Source organism: Oculina patagonica, unplaced genomic scaffold, assembly GCF_052425735.1.
Source record: "Oculina patagonica isolate OP01 unplaced genomic scaffold, crgOcupat unplaced3, whole genome shotgun sequence".
Classification (NCBI taxonomy): domain Eukaryota; kingdom Metazoa; phylum Cnidaria; class Anthozoa; order Scleractinia; family Oculinidae; genus Oculina; species Oculina patagonica.
This window is the reverse complement of record NW_027558145.1, coordinates 158,836-183,228: the sequence shown is the minus strand read 5'-3', so window position 1 is coordinate 183,228 and position 24,393 is coordinate 158,836. Positions and strand designations below refer to the sequence as shown.

General features: G+C 34.2%; 1 protein-coding gene and 1 long non-coding RNA gene across 2 annotated transcripts in view; both read right to left on the bottom strand.

Annotated features, from left to right (window-relative positions):
- Positions 1-14,849: 14,849 nt before the first annotated feature.
- Positions 14,850-24,393, bottom strand: part of LOC144640417 (muscle, skeletal receptor tyrosine-protein kinase-like) — a 35,537-nt gene continuing 25,993 nt past the window's right edge. Inside the window, exons 2-4 of the mRNA XM_078499571.1 lie at positions 17,681-18,037; positions 15,960-16,214; positions 14,850-15,564 (exon numbers count right to left, since the gene is read on the bottom strand). Coding sequence (XP_078355697.1) covers positions 15,362-15,564; positions 15,960-16,214; positions 17,681-18,037 — 815 coding nt within the window. The 3' untranslated portion in view covers positions 14,850-15,361. The remainder of the gene's footprint in view (positions 15,565-15,959; positions 16,215-17,680; positions 18,038-24,393) is intronic.
- LOC144640427 (uncharacterized) lies at positions 19,161-22,599 on the bottom strand. Its single transcript, XR_013568368.1, has 4 exons — positions 22,488-22,599; positions 22,238-22,339; positions 19,866-19,932; positions 19,161-19,221 (listed from the first exon to the last, which is right to left on the bottom strand). It is a non-coding gene; the product is annotated as an uncharacterized LOC144640427 (long non-coding RNA).

Below are 24,393 nucleotides of genomic sequence, written 5' to 3'. Positions count from 1 at the left end.
CGAATAGTGATCTCACTTTTATTTCTATAAGCAGTCAAAAGCTTCCTTCGCTGTCCTTCTGACAGATTCACTTTATGAGAGTGATAAGTTGTCATTACTTGTATATATATTATATGTTATATAATTTCTTGTTTATAAAACGTATACAAAATAGAATGGTTTATACATAATATTCAATTGATTGATTTATACAATAACCAGCTCATTCCCCACCTTGTCAATGACGATTGTCTCATCATAAAGAACGATGGCATGGACGTTGAAAGGACTATCTCCCGCACTATTAGCGTTTAGTTTATATCTGAAGATCAACTGCTTTGGGTCTCTAGTTACTCGCTCTGCTTGATATGATAAATCAAAAAAGATAATAGGATAGAGAGAGTTGTAATTTGCCAAGTTGAGTTGTGTACCGCTGTTGTAATCATTCTTTCTCATACCATAAGACATCAAATCATTGAAGATCCTAACTTTGGACTCACTATCATATTCGGTCTCAGGATAAAACACTCCGTTGCCGTATTCCAATCGGCATGTTGTCAAATAACTACCATTCCCACGGTCAAGATTGATATTGAAGGTATCAAATTCATAGGGATTTTCATCTGCATTGTTTGATTTAGCTCGTTGTAGATATACAAAGATAGCCTTAACATTATCAATACTGGATGAGATCTGGAAGAATCCACTGCTATTCGTTGGTGCGGAAACCTCATACATTTCGCGCATATACGTCCAAGTGTTCTTTACCAAGAAGGAACTAACAAACTTATCATATAGGCTGTCCTTTGGAGTCAATTTTGGGACCCATAGAAGGAATCTATTAAGGACCACTCGTCCATCAGCTACATCATCGGCCTTTTTAAGTAATTCGGCGTCATTCTGTAACTGTATATTGAATTGGAGTTGCATTGGGAGTAACATTCGACCTTCCAGCTCTTCAAAGAAACTGTAACGATTTAGAGGTATAACAACATTGACATCATTGAGACCTGTCGTCAAAAGTCGCCTAGCCTCAAACCCTGCATTCTGATTAGCATTTGCTATCCTATGGTCGGTATCTAGATACCAAAGACTATTTTTTGCTACTGAACGACTAAAATCGTCACTATATTCGAGGAGATTCTTAACGAAAGTAACTTTATGGAGATTATCGGTATCATAAACGATTTTTCCTGCTGATTTAATCATCATGTGGGCAATCAATGAATGTGCTCCATTAATAACTGTGATACGATTCGCCCCCGTGGTTGCTCCATCAGCTAACATTTGCACCTGAAATTGCACCTCGAAATACGCATTATACCAATCGTAGAATGAACTTCTATCGTTAATCGTGAACTTATAGCCGTTTTTAAGTTGGTGCTGACCGTTAGCTGGGACTCGAATTACATCATCGAGTTGAAATCGAACCAACTCATATCTCTGTAAGTATTCGCTTGTTCTAAAAGACATATATTATTATGTTACATAATTTTGCAATTATGTACCAATTTTTTTAATCATTTTATTCATTTTACTCAACGCCTTCTTTTTACACCTGATCCTGATATTAATCTATTAATGATCATATCAGTACTTTCATTTTTCTGTTGGTGTCTGACAGGTGAGGCATTTACTTTCTGTAAGATTGGGGATAGTGACTTTTGCCCAGCATTTCCCTTCCTCATATTCCTTAGCCTTTCCATTATAAGGTCTCCGGCTTTTTCTGATGCCCTTTTACCCAGTTTATCACCTGCATGAGAAATACCTGATTTTATTGCCTTCTTACCTAAGGGCTTGACAATTTTTTTAACAACAGACGACATAACACTCTTCATCGGTTTGAAAATGTTATCAACGATAATCCCTGACCCTTTGTGCTTATATACAAATTTACCAAATTTTGGATGGTAAAACCTCTTGAATTCATATGGTTTCATTATATACTATTATGTTATATTATTCTATCCTTTTCAAAATTAATGAAAAAGACGTATCCGCTCCATTCAGGTTAATTAACCGTCTCTTCCCATCTGTGATGTATATTCGAATGCTACTTATCTGTTGCTTATTAACCGGGTTATATGTGACCCTACGAGGCTCGATTGTAAACGAATAACTCGGCTGTAGTACGCTGGTCGAAAAAGTATAAATGATATCCGACTCTTCGCCATCGACTAAAGAAGTATTGACTAGATCGCAATGTACATTTAATATATCGGTATCTTGGCTTAGATTTGGGACTCTTGGACCAATATTAACCGCATCCTTTAATACCTTTTTATCAAACCCTATAAGGTCGTTGAAATTGCTATGCGTCAAATCAAGTTGATAATTTTGAGATAAAGTGATTGTGACTCGGAATGTTGTTGAATCAAAATCAATAGAGATGGGATATATAGGGTTATCATCATCCCCCGTCTTAGTAATCTCTTTAATATATTCATCAAATTCAGAATAATTCCAAACACCTGCAGGGAAAGTTATGTCTTCAAATTTATTCCCATTATCTGAACTATATTTAATCAGCTGATTACCATATGAGGGATTTACATTAAACCATGTAAATGACATGTTAATAATACGATTGAGACCTATCATATATTGGTAATTGCTATCCAATGTTATAGGCCTGTTGAATTTAGTTGTAAAATTTTGAGGAGTGTTATTCCCTTGATTTTTAACACTATATGATGATAATACTAACTCACGATCCATATATATAATACAGTTACATAAATTAGACTTTAAAGTACAGATTATATATCTGTTTATATTGTTGTTTATTTATAGTAGACCTTTTTAAAAGTGTGTCTAATATAGCGACTCCCATATTTCGCATTTTAACTGATGTGTTTCCTGCGTTTATTGAACCGATGATCAATTCCAATTTTTTGAGAAGCTGTTTTACATCGTTAAAAAATATAACATTTCCACCTTTCTGATTTTTTCGAATACCAGAACCTTTTATCGTTTTGGCTTTACTTTCGTAATGATTGATGTAGTCATTTAATGCAACTCTTGCATTGCTTATTCTCTTATTTTTAATCTGTCTTTCCGCTTCAGATATAGTTCCCCTATTATATTCTTTAGTAACATTCGCCTTGAAACCTTTCAATTGTCTCCGTTTATATTTGGCTTTCTCTAAAATCTTATTAAGATAGTTCTTGGTTTTCTTTGGTGTCATTTCAGGCTGATCTAATTTCATTTGCACTACATCATAATCGTCGATACCAACGTCTTCTAGTATTTCACTTACTTCATCATCAGCATCTAAAGCATAATCAATTTCATCCTCATCGTATTCAGGAGGTAATTCATCTTCATATTCAGGAAAATATTGGGGATCAACATAAATCTCCTTATTTCCTTCTAAAAGATCTTTTAAAGATTCTTCATATGTTGGTGGTTTCGGTACAATCTGTTTTTCATTTTGTGGCATTACAGGCTCATCAAATAAATTATCTACGTCCATATCCTCAAAAGGATCAACTTCAGGATAGTAATCTGGAGCTTCCATTTCACCTCTCATCCCCTTTTTGACACGATTTTTGGGTACTTTTGCTATCTGCAAATTACTTTTAATTACATCATCTAATTTACTTGTCACTGGTTTGAATACCTTCGAAAATGACTCTTGGCTTGTCTGCTGACCGATATTATTTTGTGTGATTGCATTTTTAACATAATTGATTTTATCGCCCAAATCAGATTTACTCTTTGCAAGCTCTTTCCATCTAAGTAAACTCATTTTATTTTATATTATTACGTTACATAAAAAATGAAAATTGAATATAAAAATCAACATTTAACATAGCGTTTAACACCTTGTTGAACACCGTGTTTAACACCTTGTTGAACTGAAAATAATATACCCATATAATATAATGAGAATACCGAATTATGACACTGAAGACGATATGGCCTCAAACTTTAGACAACTATACGATTTCATGCCAAATCAATGTTTCCGGATGTTGATTTCTTCTCCCTCGGGTGGGGGTAAAACCAACCTTTTACTTGATATGATATACCGGCTTTTGTTTTATGATAAAATATATCTTTATGGGAAAAATCTTCAGCAATCGAAATATCAACATCTTTTCAATACCTTTGAACCCATTAGACAAGAGGCTGGTTATTCTGTTATTGAAGCAAGTAATGATAAAATAATACCGCTTGATAAAATATCAGATGAAGGCCAAAAACTAGTCATCTTTGACGATTATCTCAATACGGGATCAAAAAATGATAGCGAAATACGCAACTATTTTACAAATTCAAGAAATAAAAATTGCAGTTGCATTTATTTATCTCAAAGCTATTATAATACCGATAAAACAATCAGATTAAATTGTACTCATCACTGTATTTTCGAATTCCCATCTAATAATGAACAAGGAATGATTTGCAGAGAACTTGGAATCAGTAAAAACGACTATCTCAAAGCAACTGCAGACCCATTTAGCTTTTTATATATTGATAAGCCACGAAAATTCGTAACTAAGAATTTCAATGAAAAAATATAATATAATATAACTGATTGATATAATATGAGTTACTCAAACGGTTTATTACAATCAAATAACACTAATATTACACCAATTAAAGGCCCTCGAGGTGAAAAGGGTGACCCAGGAGTCGGCTTTGATGTTACGCCTGAAGGTAATTTCAATTTGAATAAAAAGAGAGTAATAGGGCTAAAAACGCCTGATGACGTTGCGATTGATGATTCAATTGAAAATTATTCAAGGGATCTCGAGACGGCCGTAAATAAACGATATCTTAACCAATTCTTCCTTAAAAAGAACAGAAATGAAACAGTGTTTGATTGTGCCGGCCTTTCATTGCAAAATACCGAAGTGTATTATCCAAGTTTATATAACGATCGATCTGTACCAAACGTAGGCTATGTTAGTGTTGAGGATAACAAAGTAAGGACTGAAATTGATACCAAACTTGCTACTAAGGCTGACAAATCGTACGCTGATAATACATATTTAACGAAGAAATCAGGAGGTGTCTTAGCTCAAAGCCTTCAAAACAAAGCAGACAAATCGTACGTTGATAACAGTTTTTTAAAGAAGGTCGTAGGACGCGTTTTGACTCAAAAAATTCAAAGCAAGCTTGATATTCACGGTAGTAACATGATGCAGGCAAATCTCCATATGGGTGGGTATAATATAACCCATCTAAAAAACCCAACCAATGATACAGACGCTGTAAACAAAAAATATATGCTTGATCATGTTGATAGCAGTCATATAACTTCCGTTGGCCAAGAAAACACGTTTGCCCATATAATGGCCGATAGTATCAATCAATTAAGCGAGGAAGATGATATAAAGTTAGGCAGTTTAATCGATCATCCGAATTCATACCATAAGATCAATACGAAAGTTGTAGACAGTAAGCTGGTACTTGACAGCAATAAAGGATACTACTCAAGCAGATTAGGTATCAATGTATATAGTTTACCAATCAATCGATACACAATGGTTTTCGAGCTATTTTTTCCAGCTGAAATAGATCATGATAGTCTAGATATCGATATTGTATCATCAATCGACAACATCGACAAATCAACTACGCGAGTTTATGATGGATATAGTCGAACAATAGCACAAATTAATAAATATCAGCAACATCCTAATAATTATCTCTATGTTGATATCGTTTTAAAGATGAAATCAGGGAACGCATATGTCCCAAAATTACAAACATATATCGTGATTTATGGAATAAAAGGTTATCAGAGTAACGTTGATCCTAGGATATACGATCAGCTATATTATGTTGAAAATGATAGAATAGCTTTCAATGCATCGATTGATATGAAAACAAAGGCTATTTATGGTATTAAACCAGCTACTACTAATGACCAAGCTGTTAATTTTGAACAGTTAAAAAATTTTCGGGACAATTTGAAGTCTGATCTTGAATTAAAAATGGATAAAAAAAGAAACATCAGCTATTACCATAAAATTTTCGAGTATTTTTATGATCTAACAGATCCATCTGAATTCATCATGTCAGATAGTAACGGTGCTGTAGTGTCTGGATTAAATGGCAATCTTGTCTTTAATCCCACAAAATTGTTATCAGATTTTGATCCAAAAAAGGGCTTTATGAGTGGTTTCGAAATTAATTTAAATGAAAATGTCACTGAATCCGATGACTGGACTATATATATGGTATTTAAATATGACTATAAATCCGCTGAAAGAATTAAAATTAACTTCGACAATGTTAGTAGTTTTTCCTATCCATGGGTGAAAGTAGAGTCTAATAAGTTATCACTCGATTATGATTTAGATGTATCTTATGAGCAAATTAGAGCTGGTTATATAGGTAAATATTTGAATCTCTGGTATACTAAAATAGGTAATCAATTTAGAATAGGTATTTGTAATAACGGCATTAGTCTCGATAAAATTTTCTCGGGGTATACGCTGAATGCATCTAGCCTTCAAATTTCTTCAGGTTACTATATACAAAGAATCGGTTTTAGTAAAAATACATACCCGATAAATGGGCCCATCTATCATAAAATTCAATTTTTAGATAAAACATACGATGTATTCTTTGAATAAATTATCTAACTCCAACGATTTTATCTAATTCACTTATATGAAAACAGTGAAATTGGTTAGCAATATTATTGATTCTATTGATAGATTAATTCAAAACATAAGGAAGCTGTATTACACAATAAAGAACAAGCGCAATGGTAAAATAACAAAATGATAAAGCAAAAAAATCATATATAACTAATATATATGACTAAACATCGAAAATGCATATTTACATGGAACCATATATCAAGCGAACTGACTGAAGAACAAATTATAGAATTGAAAGCTTATTATCAAACATATCATCGAAAATGTTGGGCTTATAAGCAGGCTGTTAAACGTTTCAAAAAATGGAAATTATTAGGGAATTCATTGTCTATTCTCTTTGCATCCGGCTCCATTTCATCAAGTATTGCTACAGGAGGTGTTAGTTTGGTTGCAATTAGTACAATAGCGCTTTTAATACAAGGCTGGATGCATCATCAAAATCTCGATTTAAAAATTCAAAATAGTACATATGCATATCAGAGCTACCAGCATTTACTCAACTCAATTAAAAACACGATGAGATGCGGTGATTACAATCCGTCTAGCGTCATAATTTCAATGAAGAACATTGACGATTATGTGACGGATACCTGTCCGATAATCGACAAGTACCTACGAAAATATGATAAGAAATTTATTGGATGATCCGATTTATTTCGCCAAAATTTAATGACAAAATCTCATTCCAATACAATCGATAATAGGCTAACGTTTTCTTGCTTTTGCTAATTTTGATAAATTCACAAGGTAGATTCATCATCAAAAAAAGCTGTTTAATTATGAATTTGGTTGATATAAGTCTTTTTCTACCTTTGTTTACAACAGGAATAGTGCCGGATTCGATAATATCAAACACTTTATAAATTCGATTCCTTTGATCACTAGTCAATTGTACCCTATTTTTAATACATAAATCGTTTAAAACATTCTCAACGTGATACTTCCGATGATATACCGATTTTCGGCGTATTTTATCCATATTTGCATAAAAATCAATGAACTCATTGTAATAAATAGAACCATGAACCAAACCGCAATTAATACAAACATTTATACCGTTTTGATTTGACATATCCTGCTTACTACAGCATGGCTCAGCATCCTTGTTACCTTCTATCAATAGTTGATCGCATAAATGGCATATAGGTTCTTTTAAAATTTTTAAATCATAGTGGATTTCAGAATTACAAGGCATTATATATATAACACACATAACTTCACGGAACAGCTGTTTTGGCAGTAAATTTCAGAATAAACTTTTTGAGTAAACTTTTGAGTAAACTTTTGTGTAAACTTTTATGTAAACTTTTGAGTAAACTTTTTGAGTAAAATTTGTTGAAATATGATTGGTCAATAGAAATCACGTCATTAAAAACATTGTACTCATTAATCATTTATAACTTATGGCTAAAACCGTAAACTGAATAATTATGTATTTAATGTTGATCCTTACGAGGCCTTCCCCGTCGTCGTTTCTGGTCTTCAGGTATACACTTTAAACGTACATGATTTTTGTCTTCATTTGATATGTCTGAAGATAGCATTTTAATAATACAAATATTTGTTTTAAGGATGCTCTGAATACAATACATTTTATTAATGAAGGCTATATCATTCGAGCTTTGATCAGATTCTAAAAGGTGTTTGATATTTAATGTTATATCAGTCATTCTATATATATATTAAAGAAAATAATTATCTGTTTATATCTAAACGCACTATAAAACTACATAAGGCTATAATTATCTAACATATATTGAGTAGATATGTATTAGATGGCATATCGATTTTCGCAGTATTTAGTACTGACTTTCGTTGTATTATAACAACCAATAATATTTTATTACTGGTTATTAATATATATGATATACTTTATTCGTATTTTTTGCTCTTTTTGATACTTCCTTTGGGTCTAAAATTTGGCATTTTTTATAAAATCACTGGGCATTAAACGCATCAAAAATATTTATAGTTAATGATATAAAGAAATATTATTATACTATAATAATGGGAAGAAAACAAAAATATTTTAACGATACTGACAAAAAAAACGCTATTAAAAAAAGCAAAACCCAATATATGCTTTCAAAATCTTGGAAATGCGATATTTGTGATTATAACAGTAATTTAGCATCAAAATGGATGCATATAAAGACAAAAAAACACATCACAAATAGTATATTAGCCGGTCTACGAGATGATGATAGTTTTGAAATAATCGATGAAGAATGATACATATAATCAACACATCATACACTTTTACAATGACTAAATATATAATATATCTAGTTATTTAAAAAAATGAAAAATCAAAAAAATTATTTTACTATAAAAACACTTAAAGAAAAATTAATTTACTATAAATATGAAAATGGAAAAAAAAAATTTTAAAAACCCGCTAAAAACTCAAGATGTGATCTCATCAGTACTCACATCTAAAAACGCTATTAAAAATAATATCTCTAATTATAATATGGAACAAAATACCATTAATCATAATGATAAACAATTTTTTATAAATAGTGTTGATAACACTCTTGGTGCTACTTCGGATGGAGATATACTCAATATTCCAAAAATGAAAGTAGTTAAACCGGCTATTGATAAAGATGGATATCCTTATTTATATATCGCAGAAAAAGACTATGATAACCCTTATGATCTCAAGAAAAAGATATTAGTTAAAGATTTCGTATTTAGGACATTTTATAATGAGATTCCTGATGATAAAGTCGTTGTAAATGAAAATGGTGACAAAAATAATAACAGTATTGGTAATTTAGTGTTGATTGATAGCATGACAAAGGCTGAACACAAACTCGTAACCAAACCAAAACCCCAAAACAAACCAATAGTTGAACCAATAAAGAAACCAACAAACAAACCCAAACCCAAACCAAAAACTAAAACAATAAGCTTTATCAAACAATTATCCAATGATTACCTAGCTGATGCTAAAAAAATGGGTTTTTCATGGATGAATTTGGTGAAAAAGAGTACTAGACAAGCAGTGATTAACAAAGTACATAAATATCGAAACGATAAGACTTTGGATAAGGCTATACGGGACAAAAACGATAGTATAATACGTGATGCACAACTCAGTCAAATGGAAGATTCAATTAGAAAAACTCATAATAAAAATATTGAAGATCAAATCAAACGAAAGCACAAAAAATTAATACAGATTAAGCAGTCAAAAAATAAGCTCTCAAATGAATTTAATTTCGATGACAGCATTTTTGATACAACATCCAATGACCAGCCTCTATTCAAAATAACCGAAATCGGAAATACAGCAAATAAAAAATTCAATGCTTATACCAACGAATTTAAAATAAATGTCCGAAAAAATGTTATAAACAATAAAAATGATGTTTTCAGTGTCTTTGAAAAAATGGTTGAAATGACAATAAAGAAAAGGCAGTTAAAAGGAAATGATAGATTCAGATTGATAATTTCAAATGATGAATTAGATCACCCTATCTCAACAAAATTGTTAAAAGTTTCTGATTTCAAGTTAAATCAACTTTCAGATGTAATCAATACGTTGGAGTATAAAGAAATAGATTTAGAAAATTGCAAAATAATTATTCAATCTGTTAAAATACCGGCAGGAAAAGGACGGTTATATTTATCAAAACAAACAGTGAATAGAAAGCAATGCATTATCACAATAAAAAATAATGACACAATATGTTTAGCAAGGGCCATTGTAACAGCTTATGCTAATCTACATCCTGAAAATTACACCACAACTCAGTTGAAAGATGGGTTCAATAAAAGCCGAAAACTACAAGAAATTCAAGCAAAAGAACTTCATAATAATGCAAATGTTGAAATTAACGAGTATGGCAATACTTTAGAAGATGTAAATAGCTTTGCATCACATTTAGATATTGAGATTAACATTATCGATTCTGAGCAGTTTAATGAAATCATATATACAGCTAATAATGGTAGAATTGACAAAATTTATTTATACAAAACACGGAATCATTTTGATGTCATAAAATCAATGACAGCTTTTCTAAATGTAGCATATTACTGTCATAGTTGCAAAAAAGCTTATACAAGACGTGATAAACACAAATGCCCCCAAAAATGCCTTTCTTGCTTTAAATATTTCCCAAATGGAGATAAATGTAACGGTAAAGACATTACATGTAAGCAATGCAATCGTGTATTTCATGGTGACAGCTGTTTCAAAAACCACACACGTAATCGATCGATAAAAGATGGTGATGAGGCCGTATGTAACAGTGTTGCTAAATGCTTAAAATGCAATCAAATCATACTAAAACCATATATAAAAATACATAAATGTGGTTTCAAAATGTGTAATAATTGCAATAAATATTGTGAGAACAAACATGAATGTTTCATGAAAAAAATAAAATGCAAGGGAGGAAATTGTATCAAAAATAACAAAACCCCTTGCAGATTAAATAAAAACATACCTCGAAAAGATTATTGTTACCCATGCAAAACGTATAATGAAAAATATTTATTTTTTGATTTCGAATGTACACAAAACACTGGCACACATGAAGTTAATTTAGCTATCTGTCATGATTACAACGGAAATGAGACAATCTTCAATGATATTAATAGTTTTTGTAATGGTATTCTTAATGAAAAATATAAAGGATACACACTTCTGGCTCACAATTCCAAAGGGTACGATTCTCATTTTATTCTTAAATGGTGTATTGATAATGGTTTTAAACCTTACTGTATTTACAATGGTGCAAAAATTATGATGATGGAAATTCCACAATTAAGAATCAAAATAATCGACAGCTTAAATTTTATTCAGCAACCCTTATCATCGTTTCCAAAAACGTTTGGCTTAGACGAGCTGAAAAAGGGCTATTTCCCACATTTTTTCAACAAAATTTGTAATCAAAACTATATAGGAGAGATGCCTTCCAAAAATCATTATGGATTTAACCAAATGAAATCACATGATAGGCAAAAATTTTTACAATGGTATGATGATCGTGTTAATGAAAATTATGTTTTCGATTTCAAAAAAGAAATAATTGAATACTGTAGGTCAGATGTTGATATATTAAGAAGATGTATGTTAAAATTCAGGCAAGATTTCATGAATCAAGAAAATATCGATCCATTAAAATACATCACAATAGCTGGTGTTTGTATGGCTATTTATAGAGGTAATTATATGCCAAAAAATACCATAGCTGTGGTTGATAATGTTGTTCAAACAGAAAACCATAGTGCAGTCAGTATTGCATGGCTTGATTACATAAGTAAGAAAAATAAAATTAAAATTCAACATGCCTTGGAAGGTGGTGAAAAAGTTATCAAATGCAACAATAACAAATTAAAAGTAGATGGTTTTTGTGCATCTACAAATACTATTTATGAATTTCAAGGTTGCTTCTGGCATGGATGCCCAGATTGCTACAAGGCTGATGTTATCAATAATAAGAATCAAAGTGATATGGGTACTTTGTATAATAAAACACAAGAAAAAAATAACAAAATAACAACTGCTGGTTACAATCTTATTGAAATGTGGGAATGCAAGTTGAAAAATGACAAAAGTTTTCAAAAATATTATAAAAATGATTGGAATAGAGAAGTGGTTACCCCACTAAACCCTAGAGATTCTTTCTTTGGAGGAAGGACTAATGCTTCCAAGCTCTTATACAAATTCAAAGAAGATGAATGTGGAAAATACGTTGACTTTTGCTCCTTATACCCGTCGGTCCAGTTCTACAAAAAATATCCCATAGGTCATCCTGAAAAAATAATATCACCAGAAAAATACGATAAAAAATGGTATGGACTAATAAAATGTAAAATTTTACCACCAAAAGGGTTATATCATCCTGTTTTACCAGTGAAAATCCAATGCGAAAAAGCTGAAAAGCTAATGTTCCCTCTGTGCATATCATGTGCTAAATCAAAACAACAAGAAAGATGCCAACATAGTGAAAATGAACGAGCATTCATAGGCACATGGACAACCGATGAAGTCAACAAAGCCATTGAAAAAGGGTATAGAATTACAAAAATATATGAAGTTTGGCATTTTGAAAACTCATCCGACGATCTATTCAAGGGATATATAAAAAAATTTATGAAACTCAAACTTGAATCAACGAAATATAATTTTAAAAATAACAATGACGAGATGAATTTCAGAAATAAAGTCAAAAAGAATTTAGATATTGATTTAGGTGAATTAAATGAAAATTCAGGTTTACGAGCCATTGCAAAAATGTGTTTAAACTCACTTTGGGGGAAATTTGGTCAACGAAATAACATGAATCAGTGCAAATACGTAACTGATATAAATGAATTTTACCAAGTAGTTCTAGATGACACAATAGATAATTTAAACATGAATTTCATAAATGAAGAAATGGTGCAAATGAGCTACACTTACAAAGATCAGTTTGTTGATAACAGCTATAATACGAATATATATGTAGCATGTTTTACGACTAGCAGTGCACGGTTAATGTTGTATGAAAAACTTGACTATTTGGATAAACAGGTATTATATTTTGATACAGATAGTATTGTGTATATTGAATCCCAGAATGGTAAGACAATAGAAACAGGCGATATGCTAGGCGATTTAACAGATGAGTTAGGGGGTGAAGCTATAAATAATACATTCGTTTCTGGAGGTCCAAAGAATTACAGTTTCACATATGGAAATAATAAACAGAAATGTGTTATTAAAGGTTTCAGGTTAAACCATGAAAATTCCCAGATACTGAATCACGCAAATATGATTAAAATTGTAAAGAACGAAATCAAAGAACTCACATTAGTAAATGAAAATAAAATAACTAGACAGAATAAACAAATTGTAAACAAATATGAAGAAAAGGTATACACCTTTGGATATGACAAGCGCGCAATAAAACACATATCGGATAGCTGTATAGAAACATATCCTTATGGATATTAAAGACAAACTCATCTGTTTATCCTAGGTTATAATCTTAGGTTTTGATTTTCATTATGTCAACGAGGTTTGTTTTAAACGCACTAAGATGCAAGATTTTTAAAAAAAAGAGTATAAGAGATTCATGAAAAAACGCATAAAAATAAAAACATACACTATATATATAGATAAATGACCAACATGAAAATAAACATGGAAAATTTAAAGAAAATATGTTTCAAAGCAGATACATTCAAAAATATGTCTGATGACGCAATAAACACACTGAAGTATATCGTAACATTAAAAGAATTATCAAAACTCGGAGATTGGGTATATGAAAATCTAGACACTTTAGTATATTTAGAAAAAAAACTAAAACAAGATGGACATTGCAAGCCATTAACAAAATTATTAAATGAAGAAAATGAAACAAGTAAATACATATGTAACATTTACAATGATTTAAACAGTGTATTATCCAACCTTGAAAAAGAAAAAATGAATTCAAAAATAACAAAAATCATAATCGTTTTAGAAGATAATTCACAACAGATATTCAGTACAAGAGATTTACCATGATAATAACAACAGCATAAAAACTCGGCTTGTTTAAAAGCACTGTATCCAAAATTTTGAAAAAGAGTATAAGAAGATTTTTTTATTTGAACCAAGGGTTGTTTTAGGGTTGGTTTTTCAGGCTTGTGTCAGTTGTTAAGATAAGGAGCAAATATAATATTTTATTATATTTGATCATAAGTTTCATGCATTTTATAAATAAAATACTATGAAACGCTCCGCTTGTAATCCAGCGCAAAAATTCAGTTTTTGATTCTAATATTTGATTCCAATATTTGAATCCATTTTTGTCCCATATTTTGTATCCAGCACTGGAAGTAGTGATGTACTACATCTCTAAGGCAAATTTGCCTCAGAGTGTAGTACATTACTACTATGGTACGCCGTCCTTGTCGGTCATGTACGCTGCCGTCCTGTCGCCATCATTGTAAATGTTGAAATCGATTTCCTCAAACAAAGCTGTTTTTGATTGCTTTCCGCCTGGCATTTTATCGATACAAAGATGTTAAATTGTAGAGCAATACAAAGATGTTAAATTGTAAAACCATACTAATTAGGGTACACTGCTAAAAACTAAAAAACTACACTTCTACCAATATCAATACAATAAAAATATATTTAAGTGATATAAAATTTAAAATGTTATTATAATATATGATATAAATGACGTTGAAATCTTTAACTAATTGTAAAATTATGACTAAAAAAATATGACTTGAAAGGCATTATATGCAGCCCTTACAGCCGGTGTCCATTAAGCGAGTTATATCTCTTTTGCGAATACAGTTTGTAAAAGCCTGCAGTGTCTTGGCTGATCTGTCAAGACACTACAGGCTTTTACAAACTGTATTCGTAAAAGGGATATAACTTGGGATATAACTAGGGCCGGGAAAGGGATATAAAGGGATATGGTTATGTCTCTGGTCAACGGTATGGATCATTTGGAAGTCGCCGTATTTAAGTGTTGTAAAACATTTTAAAGATAATTTCATTTTACTGTAAAAGGGTTTAAAATACGTTCTTTGTTTGTGATTGGAATGTCAGTTGTTATGACTACTTTAATAGTTAAGATTTAATGAGCTGTTTAACTTCTAACTGACCGAAAAGGGGCTTTTCTATAGTTGGGACTACGTGCCTTTTGTCTAAATCATCCTTTACCAATCAACAATATTTTGATACACATACCTATCTGTCGCTGGAATACTGAAGCGTCGTTTAAAGGATCAAGGCCATTGTTAGCGACACACTCTTATTTACCAAAATCTTGCTTAGAATTTATCGTCACGTCTATTGTGCTTTCTTTAGCTGTGACTGTGTTTAGTTCATTTCCATCAGGTTTGTACCAGGTGAGTGTTGGTGTAGGAACACCATCTGACACGCACTTCAACGTCACTGTCTGACCAATCCAAGAACTAGCAGCTGATAAAGTAGTGTTAAGTATTTTTGCCGGGTCTGTGAATGGAAAGATGAATATTCGTTTACATTTGCTTAAATTCGTTTAGTAAAAACGTAATGGGAAAAAGGAAACGCTCCATTCGTTGATCACTGATTTTGCTTGTATTAATTGTCTAATTAAAATGAAACGCAAAACTTATGGTAAGAGTTTTTTTTCCATATTTGTTAGTTTTATTGACTAAACTTATAATGTTGGCCCTTCTTGAGTGTGACGACGTACCGCGTATTCAAGAAAAAAAAGGGAGGCATAATGACAAAAGGTGACGTCTCCCTCATTGATTTTTCTTGTATCGAATGTCTGAAAAGGAAGGCACCTTTAAGAATGTGCTTAAATATGTTTGCTGAGTAATGCTGATCTATTACAAATGGGAATTAAATGATTTCACACTCACAACGAACTACCAGCGTTTCAATAAGAGTTTTCGTCCCTGCTGAGTTGTTCGCCGTGCAGGTATACATTCCATCGTCTGTCCTGGTAATTCTGTCGAAGTTCAAATTTGCTGTTTTCCGTCCGAATTTTTTAATTTGTCCATTTCGTATCCTTGATACTTCCGGGTCGGGCTTTCCAGTCGCTGTACAACTGATATTGACTGAGGATCCCTCAATGTAACTTCCGTTTATTGACGATGGGCTGAAGACTGGTACTTCTGCAATAAAATGAACGTCCTGACTAGCGCTTAGAAAGGTTTATGGTTTGGCTTAGGCTCTTTTGTTCGTTTACTTATGTAAGAGGCAAACAGCTAAAATGACCATTTCATTGGTTGAGATCTCAAATCAACGGGCTTTTGGCGAATCATGGTCCAAACTTGTCTCGTTCTCGAAAGTTATAAGATAATTAAATCGGAATCAGAATGATCTGACTGGCCTTCGAGCCATCAACATGCCACGTCACCCGTGGTAATACATTCATCATCGTCATCATCATTTTTTTATCCTCGAATTTCAGAGTAGCTTGTACAGCTAATAAACCCATTCCCAGTACTGTTTAAGTACAACAGGGATGCCTACGGATGGATGCCCCCTTGTTATTTCTGTTAGCCATGAACTGGATCCTGAAGGGAAAAATGTCAAGGTAGACGCATCATATTGGTTATTGTCAAAGCACCTCGAGAACATTGATTTCTCACATGACCTAACACTACTGTTTCAACGGCACTGTGATATTATGCAGAAGCTCAAAAGCATAAGATAGATGTCTGCAATAATTAAGTTAAAGAATAACATCCAAAAGACGAAGAGCTTGAGATTGAACCAGGAAAACGACGGATTTGGCTTCACCATTAAAAAAGAAGAAATCCAAGACATCAAACGGTCATCTATCTTTCAACATTGTCTCTCTCAAGTGAAGGCGGACATGGAAACAAGAATCGGGAAGACCATAACTGCATTCCATATCATAAGGCAAATTTGGAAATCACGTGCATTCTTAGTGAAGACAAGCTTAGAATCATCACTACTAATGTGAAGAGTGTTCTTCTGCCTGCATGTGAGATCAGGATTGCGACCAAAGCTGCCAACAATAAGATTCGTCAATCATTGTCTTCGGCATATTCTCCGAATTCCATAGCAGGAAAAAGCGAGAAATCTCTGAAAGATGTCTATGGAAGTCCGAAGAAGAACAAATTTCCACCTGTAAGTCAGAAAACGGAAATGGCACTGGCTAGGTCATATGCTGAGAAAGCCCACTGCCAGCTGTGTGACCAGCATGATTTTCGAAGGCACCTCAGAGATAAAGGAACCAAAGAAAACCGAAAACAAAATGAACAATATCAAGGGAGGCTGAAGTACAACAAGCTGGACTGAGCTGGAACCAAGTGGAAATGGACAGGGACAGGGGAAGATGGAGATCTCTCGTGGACAACCTATGTTACAATCGGAACTCAAGGGTTTAAGTAAGAAAATCAATGGTTTTCACTGGTTAATTTATTAAGTATTTCTAACAACATATTTTATCTATAGTTGTAAAGATGTAAATTAAACAACAACATAGATGTAAATATTTTAATTAAACAACCAACAACTGTACTTCTGTTATCCTGTTTAGACAAAGAAACAAAACATTTATTGCTGGTTGAAAACCCATTTTCATTTATGTATATTGTACAATATGTACCTGTTACAATCAGTTGAACTACGCTCTCGTGGTCTGCACCAAGCTCGGCATATAGCCTGCACATAAATCTGGTGTTGTCTTGAGCAGATACATTCTCAATGATAAGAGAAGCATTTCCTTCCATCCTTACTCTTCCTCTGTAAGCAGCAGGTAATTTTGAATGTTCTGCAACAGTACCATTTTTAAATTGTACTAGCATCCCAAGAAACGGACGATTAGAGACTAGCACATAAAAACCAATGCCCAGTAGCTCCTTTTGTTCATCATCCACATTGTAGTCCCACACAAGTCTGGCATTGCTTCCCTTCCTAGCATAACTTGGATCAGAAGGCTCCAAGGTGAACTTTATAACTCCTTCTAGAAATGGCCGGATAGAAAGGCAACATGAAACCATTAAAGCGTTTCTCATTTTCTATATACGCGAGGGTAGATGTCGGTAGCACGGCTTCAGAGCAGTCCAATCACAAGACATTTTGGCATAGACGAGGCAAGATCATGCTAGAGGGTTCTGGAGGCATCGCCTCAAGGAAATTTGGAGAACTAGAAGCTCTGATACTCTTTTTAAACACTTTTCATAAAGTATTTCTTGAAAAATAATCAATGTTGTTCCACTGTCCAGGGATGTATATATATATATATATATATATATGACTGAATTTTTGAAAACCGTGTCAGCAACACAAACCTCTCACTGGCACTTTGCCAGGAAAATCAAAGGCTTTGTCAGTCAATCAAGCAAAGTCAAGCAGTCACTGGCGAACAAACACACTCACCTGAGTTTTGCCCAGCTGGATCACCGTCGCAACCTAACCTTGTAGCCTAACCAGGCCAGTTCTGCTGACGAAAACCAAAAAAGACCAAAAAATCAGTTTTTTAGTCCAAGTGTCCACTTTTTGAACCCACCCCACCCCCCTGGGTTATGAGACCTGCTGGTTGGCATGGTACCACCCTGTAGCCTGAAGCCTGGGCTGCATGCCAAAACCCTTCAAGACACCAAGTCCCCTGCTTTTTCAAGCGCCAGGCTGGCCTGACCACTGGCTATCGCCAGGCGACAGGCGAAAAAGTTTTGCTTCAACCGGAGACCATGTTTTCAAAAATCCAGTCATATGTTGGCAGGTAATGCCTGGAATTGCACTGACAATCACTGTTTGCCCAGCTGACTTGCCCGGTGCCCGAGCCTGGCTAACGGTAGGTCACAGCCAGCTGGAAGCAGGCATTCCCTGCCAACAATTGTTGGCAGGTAATGCCTGGAATTGCACTGACAATCACTGTTTGCCCAGCTGACTTGCCCGGTGCCCGAGCCTGGCTAACGGTAGGTCACAGCCAGCTGGAAGCAGGCATTCCCTGCCAACATATGACTGAATTTTTGAAAACCGTGTCAGCAACACAAACCTCTCACTGGCACTTTGCCAGGAAAATCAAAGGCTTTGTCAGTCAATCAAGCAAAGTCAAGCAGTCACTGGCGAACAAACATACTCACCTGAGTTTTGCCCAGCTGGATCACCGCCGCAACCTAACCTTGTTGCCTAACCAGGCCAGTTCTGCTGACGAAAACCAAAAAAGACCAAAAAATCAGTTTTTTAGTCCAAGTGTCCACTTTTTGAACCCACCCCACCCCCCTGGGTTATGAGACCTGCTGGTTGGCATGGTACCACCCTGTAGCCTGAAGCCTGGGCTGCATGCCAAAACCCTTCAAGACACCAAGCCCCCTGCTTTTTCAAGCGCCAGGCTGGCCTGACCACTGGCTATCGCCAGGCGACAGGCGAAAAAGTTTTGCTTCAACCGGAGACCATGTTTTCAAAAATCCAGTCATATGTTGGCAGGTAATGCCTGGAATTGCACTGACAATCACTGTTTGCCCAGCTGACTTGCCCGGTGCCCGAGCCTGGCTAACGGTAGGTCACAGCCAGCTGGAAGCAGGCATTCCCTGCCAACAATGTTGGCAGGTAATGCCTGGAATTGCACTGACAATCACTGTTTGCCCAGCTGACTTGCCCGGTGCCCGAGCCTGGCTAACGGTAGGTCACAGCCAGCTGGAAGCAGGCATTCCCTGCCAACATATGACTGAATTTTAAAAACCGTGTCAGCAACACAAACCTCTCACTGGCACTTTGCCAGGAAAATCAAAGGCTTTGTCAGTCAATCAAGCAAAGTCAAGCAGTCACTGGCGAACAAACACACTCACCTGAGTTTTGCCCAGCTGGATCACCGCCGCAACCTAACCTTGTAGCCTGAGCTTTGCTACTGCTTTGCTGTTGGGAAAAAAACAAACAAAAAAATCAAATTTTTTGTCGAGGTGACAACAAAAAGTTAAAGCATAGCAGTTATTATATTTAACTAAATGCTGCCTTTGAAAAAACACTACATCATGATATGATGTAGCATTGACATTAGAATAATGAAGTCAAAAAGGGAATGCAGTTAAAATTAAGTGCAAGCCTCCAAAACTTAATTATTTTCATGATAGGAACAATTATGTTTTAAGATATAGAAAAGATATTTTCAAACAAGCACTCAAACATTCTTCTCTTTTTGAAATTTCAAAAGTTCTGTAACCATACTATTAGCTATAAATACATTTTAAGAAATGCTGCCTTGTAAATTAAAATTGCTTCCCTGAAATATACATCGCACTCAAATCAGAAACAATTAAATAAATGCTGCGGCGTGTAATCAAATATATATGGCATGTGACGTCTTCTTTTAAAACGGCCAGCTGGTAACAGATACACATAAAATTTTAACATGGCCATGAGAACTTACACTGATGTAGTTTTGACTCCAATACTAAATTTGCTAAAAATCAGTGGAATGTGATCACCCTATATATTTTTATTTATTTTTTAATATTTTGTTTATGAAATATTAAGATTTTACAAGCAATAAATATTTAAAACTAAAATAATTAACATTTATTCATATTTACAGATCAAGAAACTGAAGTGAATAACTGTTTTGGTATAATTACCACACAAGTTAAAATTAGCGTACCAAATAACCAAAATATCACTTTTCTTAGTTTCAGATACAAAGCGACATGCAAAAGCAGTTTCTTTCACTTAAGCAGCTCGGAGGTGAATAGTACTTTGCTTACATATCTGGGCCCTCAAGTTAACCAATCAGTGTGCACGAAAAAGCATTATTCACTTGTGTCGTACATACTAATAAAAAATAATAAAAACTTGTGGGAGGATAAGAGTATGGGGGAAACTGAATTTCAATCTACAGCTGTTATCATCTGAGATTAAAATCTAAGATTTACACATCGATAGATCATTGATGACATAACATAAAAACAAAATTGAAAGAAAAAAATCAGTTAGAATGAATTAATTGTACCATTAATTATAATTTTTAGCACAGTAAAAAAACTTCTGCTGTTAAGGAGTTTAAAAAAGTTTTCAGTGCTTTCCAGCTCTTATTTACTTTGATGGGTCAGTGATTAAAGGGTCAAAAAAGTTTTAAGTTTGTAAAAAAGTTGTATCTTAACAAGCTGATCATTATTCGATAGTAATTTTAATTCCTGAAATACATTAATTGTACAAATCTAAAAAAACCTTTTCAGTTACAAGTGCAGGCATAATTCCAATGCATGCGGACAGAGCTCTTTTATAACACTTATTTAGAAGCCAAAATGGATTTGTTTTATAGTGTTTTCTGTGAAGTATTTAAGATTAAATATGTTATGATTCGATGGCAGTCATTAATTGTTGTATGTACATACTTTTCTGAATCGCTGGTTAATGCATGACTAAAGCAAAGTTATTTGTAAATTTCCATTGGGAAATTTATTGAAAACTTTCGCCGCTTCCTTATACCCATCGATTAAAACCGAACGTTTAAAACATGTAGATTCACTCAACATTTTATGTAATAAAAGACGTTCTCTTGTCAAAATAAAAAACAGCTGAGATCTGCAGTGCGCGAAATACACCTATCTATTAACCTCTGCCTAATTTTTCTTCATTGTCTCATTTAACAATTATTTTAAGGCAACAGCAAAATGATATATAAAAGCTTATAAACAGCTGTATGGAAATAAAATATTAGCTAAGCTTATTAAGAGGAAATCCGCCAGGACTTCGAGTAGTTATTGGACAAAATTATGTACCAAAACTTTTACACCTGATTGCAAGCTTTTGTGTTACTGCTTCAAATAATTATCTTATCGAAAGAAATCTTTTCTAACAACACCAAACATCGAAAACAAAGTTCGAAGTTCCACTGAATTCCACTGAATCGCTTAAAAGATGTGAGCTTTTGCCCATAGCTTGTGAACTTTGGATATCATTCTCAGACTCTGATAAGAAATTGTTGTACCAGAATTTTTCCACCTTATTGCAAACTTTTTTGGTACTGCTTCAAATATCTTATCAAAAGAAATCTTTTCTAACAACACCAAACATCGAAAACAAAGTTCGAAGTTCCACTGAATTCCACTGAATCGCTTAAGACGAATTTACAAACTTAAGACTTAAGACGAATTATCTTTATTGAAAAGACAGCATATTTCAGTGGCTTCGAAGATTCGCTGTCTTGTTGTTACTTTAAACTTACCTTATAAACTACTTCGGTTTGAACAGTCTGTAGCGTCGCAAATCCACGTCCCAGGCAAACCATCAGCTTACTTAAAGACAACACTGACCAAACTTCGGTTCCCTAAAGATATAATTTACATTTTCAGATGTGAGTCGTAAGCTCTCTAAGGTTTACCCGCCATACTTCGGCCGGTATACGCCTATTTACAATTTAGAAAAGTTCATTTTGTTTAAATAAGCCTATTGAATTTACGCGCAAGAACACTTACCGATATAGGTTATTAAATCCAAAAGAGATAGAACGGGATTCTAGTCATTTCATTAGAAACCATCGACACAGTTCGACTGCAGAAGAGGCCACGAAATGAAAACTGATTCGATGACCAGCGATGGAATCGTCACCAGTTCCCATCATACCTAACAGCGTAGCCCCTCGCGCGGTCGATAAATATTGAGCTCGTTTTAATAATACGTTAAATGTTGGGATCTCGGTTTCGCTCAGTAGCAAAGGCTGAAGTGCTTAAATAAAGGCAAGCAACGTTTTCGTTTGGCAAAAAGTGTCAAATAAGCAATGCAGTATAAAGTTGTACTCACAACTGGACCGGTCTACACAAACCGGCGACAAACTACTGTACTGAGACTACCTGAACTTCATCTTGTCGAAAAAGGAAATGGATGCAGTGGTCATGAATACTCCCCTTCGATTGGAGGCCTTTTACTTTACTATTACTTTACCTTTGCAATGATCGGCTACGAGCAATTTTGGTTTTCGAGAGCAAGACTTTCAATAGTTTATTTCAGTGGACTGGAGAAGGAAGAAAGTTTTTTCGCGGCCCACTCACGGCAGATCAAAATTTAAATGTTATTTCGTTTCATTTTTATTTATTTTTGTATGTGAGAAAAACTCAGGATTTCCCAACCATATATCTCAATTAAAACGTACGGAAGTACTAAAAAGCGAGCGGGCATCACCTCTCCCATGACATCGACTAGACTACAGAGTGACCGTCGAGCTTGAAGCGAAAAAAAAAAATGAACGCTCTGTGGGGAGGAGGCGGGCGAGGCGAGAAGCTAAATATTTTCGCTTCTCGCCTCTCCCCGCCTCCTTCAACCGAGCGTTCATTTTTTTTTTTCGCTTCCCCAAAAAATTTTCGCTTCAAGCATCGCTTCGACGGACCCTGCGAAAAATAAGGATTGCTCGTGGTCGACTCCCGCTGTTTATTTTTCCGCCAAATGCTGAACGTGTCGCATAACGAGACAAGGGAGAAGATATGTCACGCAAACATAAAATTCTTGAACAACTGTTGTAGATAAACTTCTCCTAGCTGTGATTCCTGTGAAACTAATAAGTATTTTCTGAAGTAATAATAAAGGGGTAGTCATTAAAAGTGCAAAGCTTTTTAGAATATTTCAATCGACCCTATTATCCCGCAGTGAACAACAACAGCTGACAACAGTAATCACGCGCCAATTAAACACTTATTAAATTATTGAACATTTGTCCTCAGAATAATAAATTTATGTTATTCTCGAGGGATGATTTTTGTTTTCGTTGAAGGAACTAATACTTTAATTCATATTGGCGATTAAACAAGTAACGTGTTTCGCAAACTAAATGCGCCAATTGCACAAGAACAAAAAACCTAAATGGGCGTGCAAGTTGACAGATTCCAGGCTTTAGTTGACGTTAAAATCGCCTTGAGATACGCAATCCTTTGACCGGAAATGGAGAAATCGAGAATGCTAGCTCATTCGTAATTTAATTTCGTAAACCTCATTCGTTATGACGAAATTTTACCGAATAAATTTAATAAAAGATACTGGCGTTTCTGTGTTTCGACAAATCGCCTTTTCAATATGACAACATCAAGATCGAGTTCAGACGATTCCTCGCGTAATTCTGGCGGTGAAGACCTAAACAAGCTTTTATACAATTTCGATTCTAGAAGACCATGGCAGTATTTTGTACGTGGACCCCCACTCGCTAGCTCTGTGGAAAAGGGAAGTAGAAATCTGACTAACAGAAAAAAGTTGAAGAAAATTTACGTCGCTAAGAATAAGCGAAGAATAATTAGACGAAAAAATGCTGCATTCAACGACGTAAACCACATACTTCTGACATGTTGCAATAGCGGTTGCCTTCTGAGAAACGGTGCATTTCGAACAAGAAGTCTA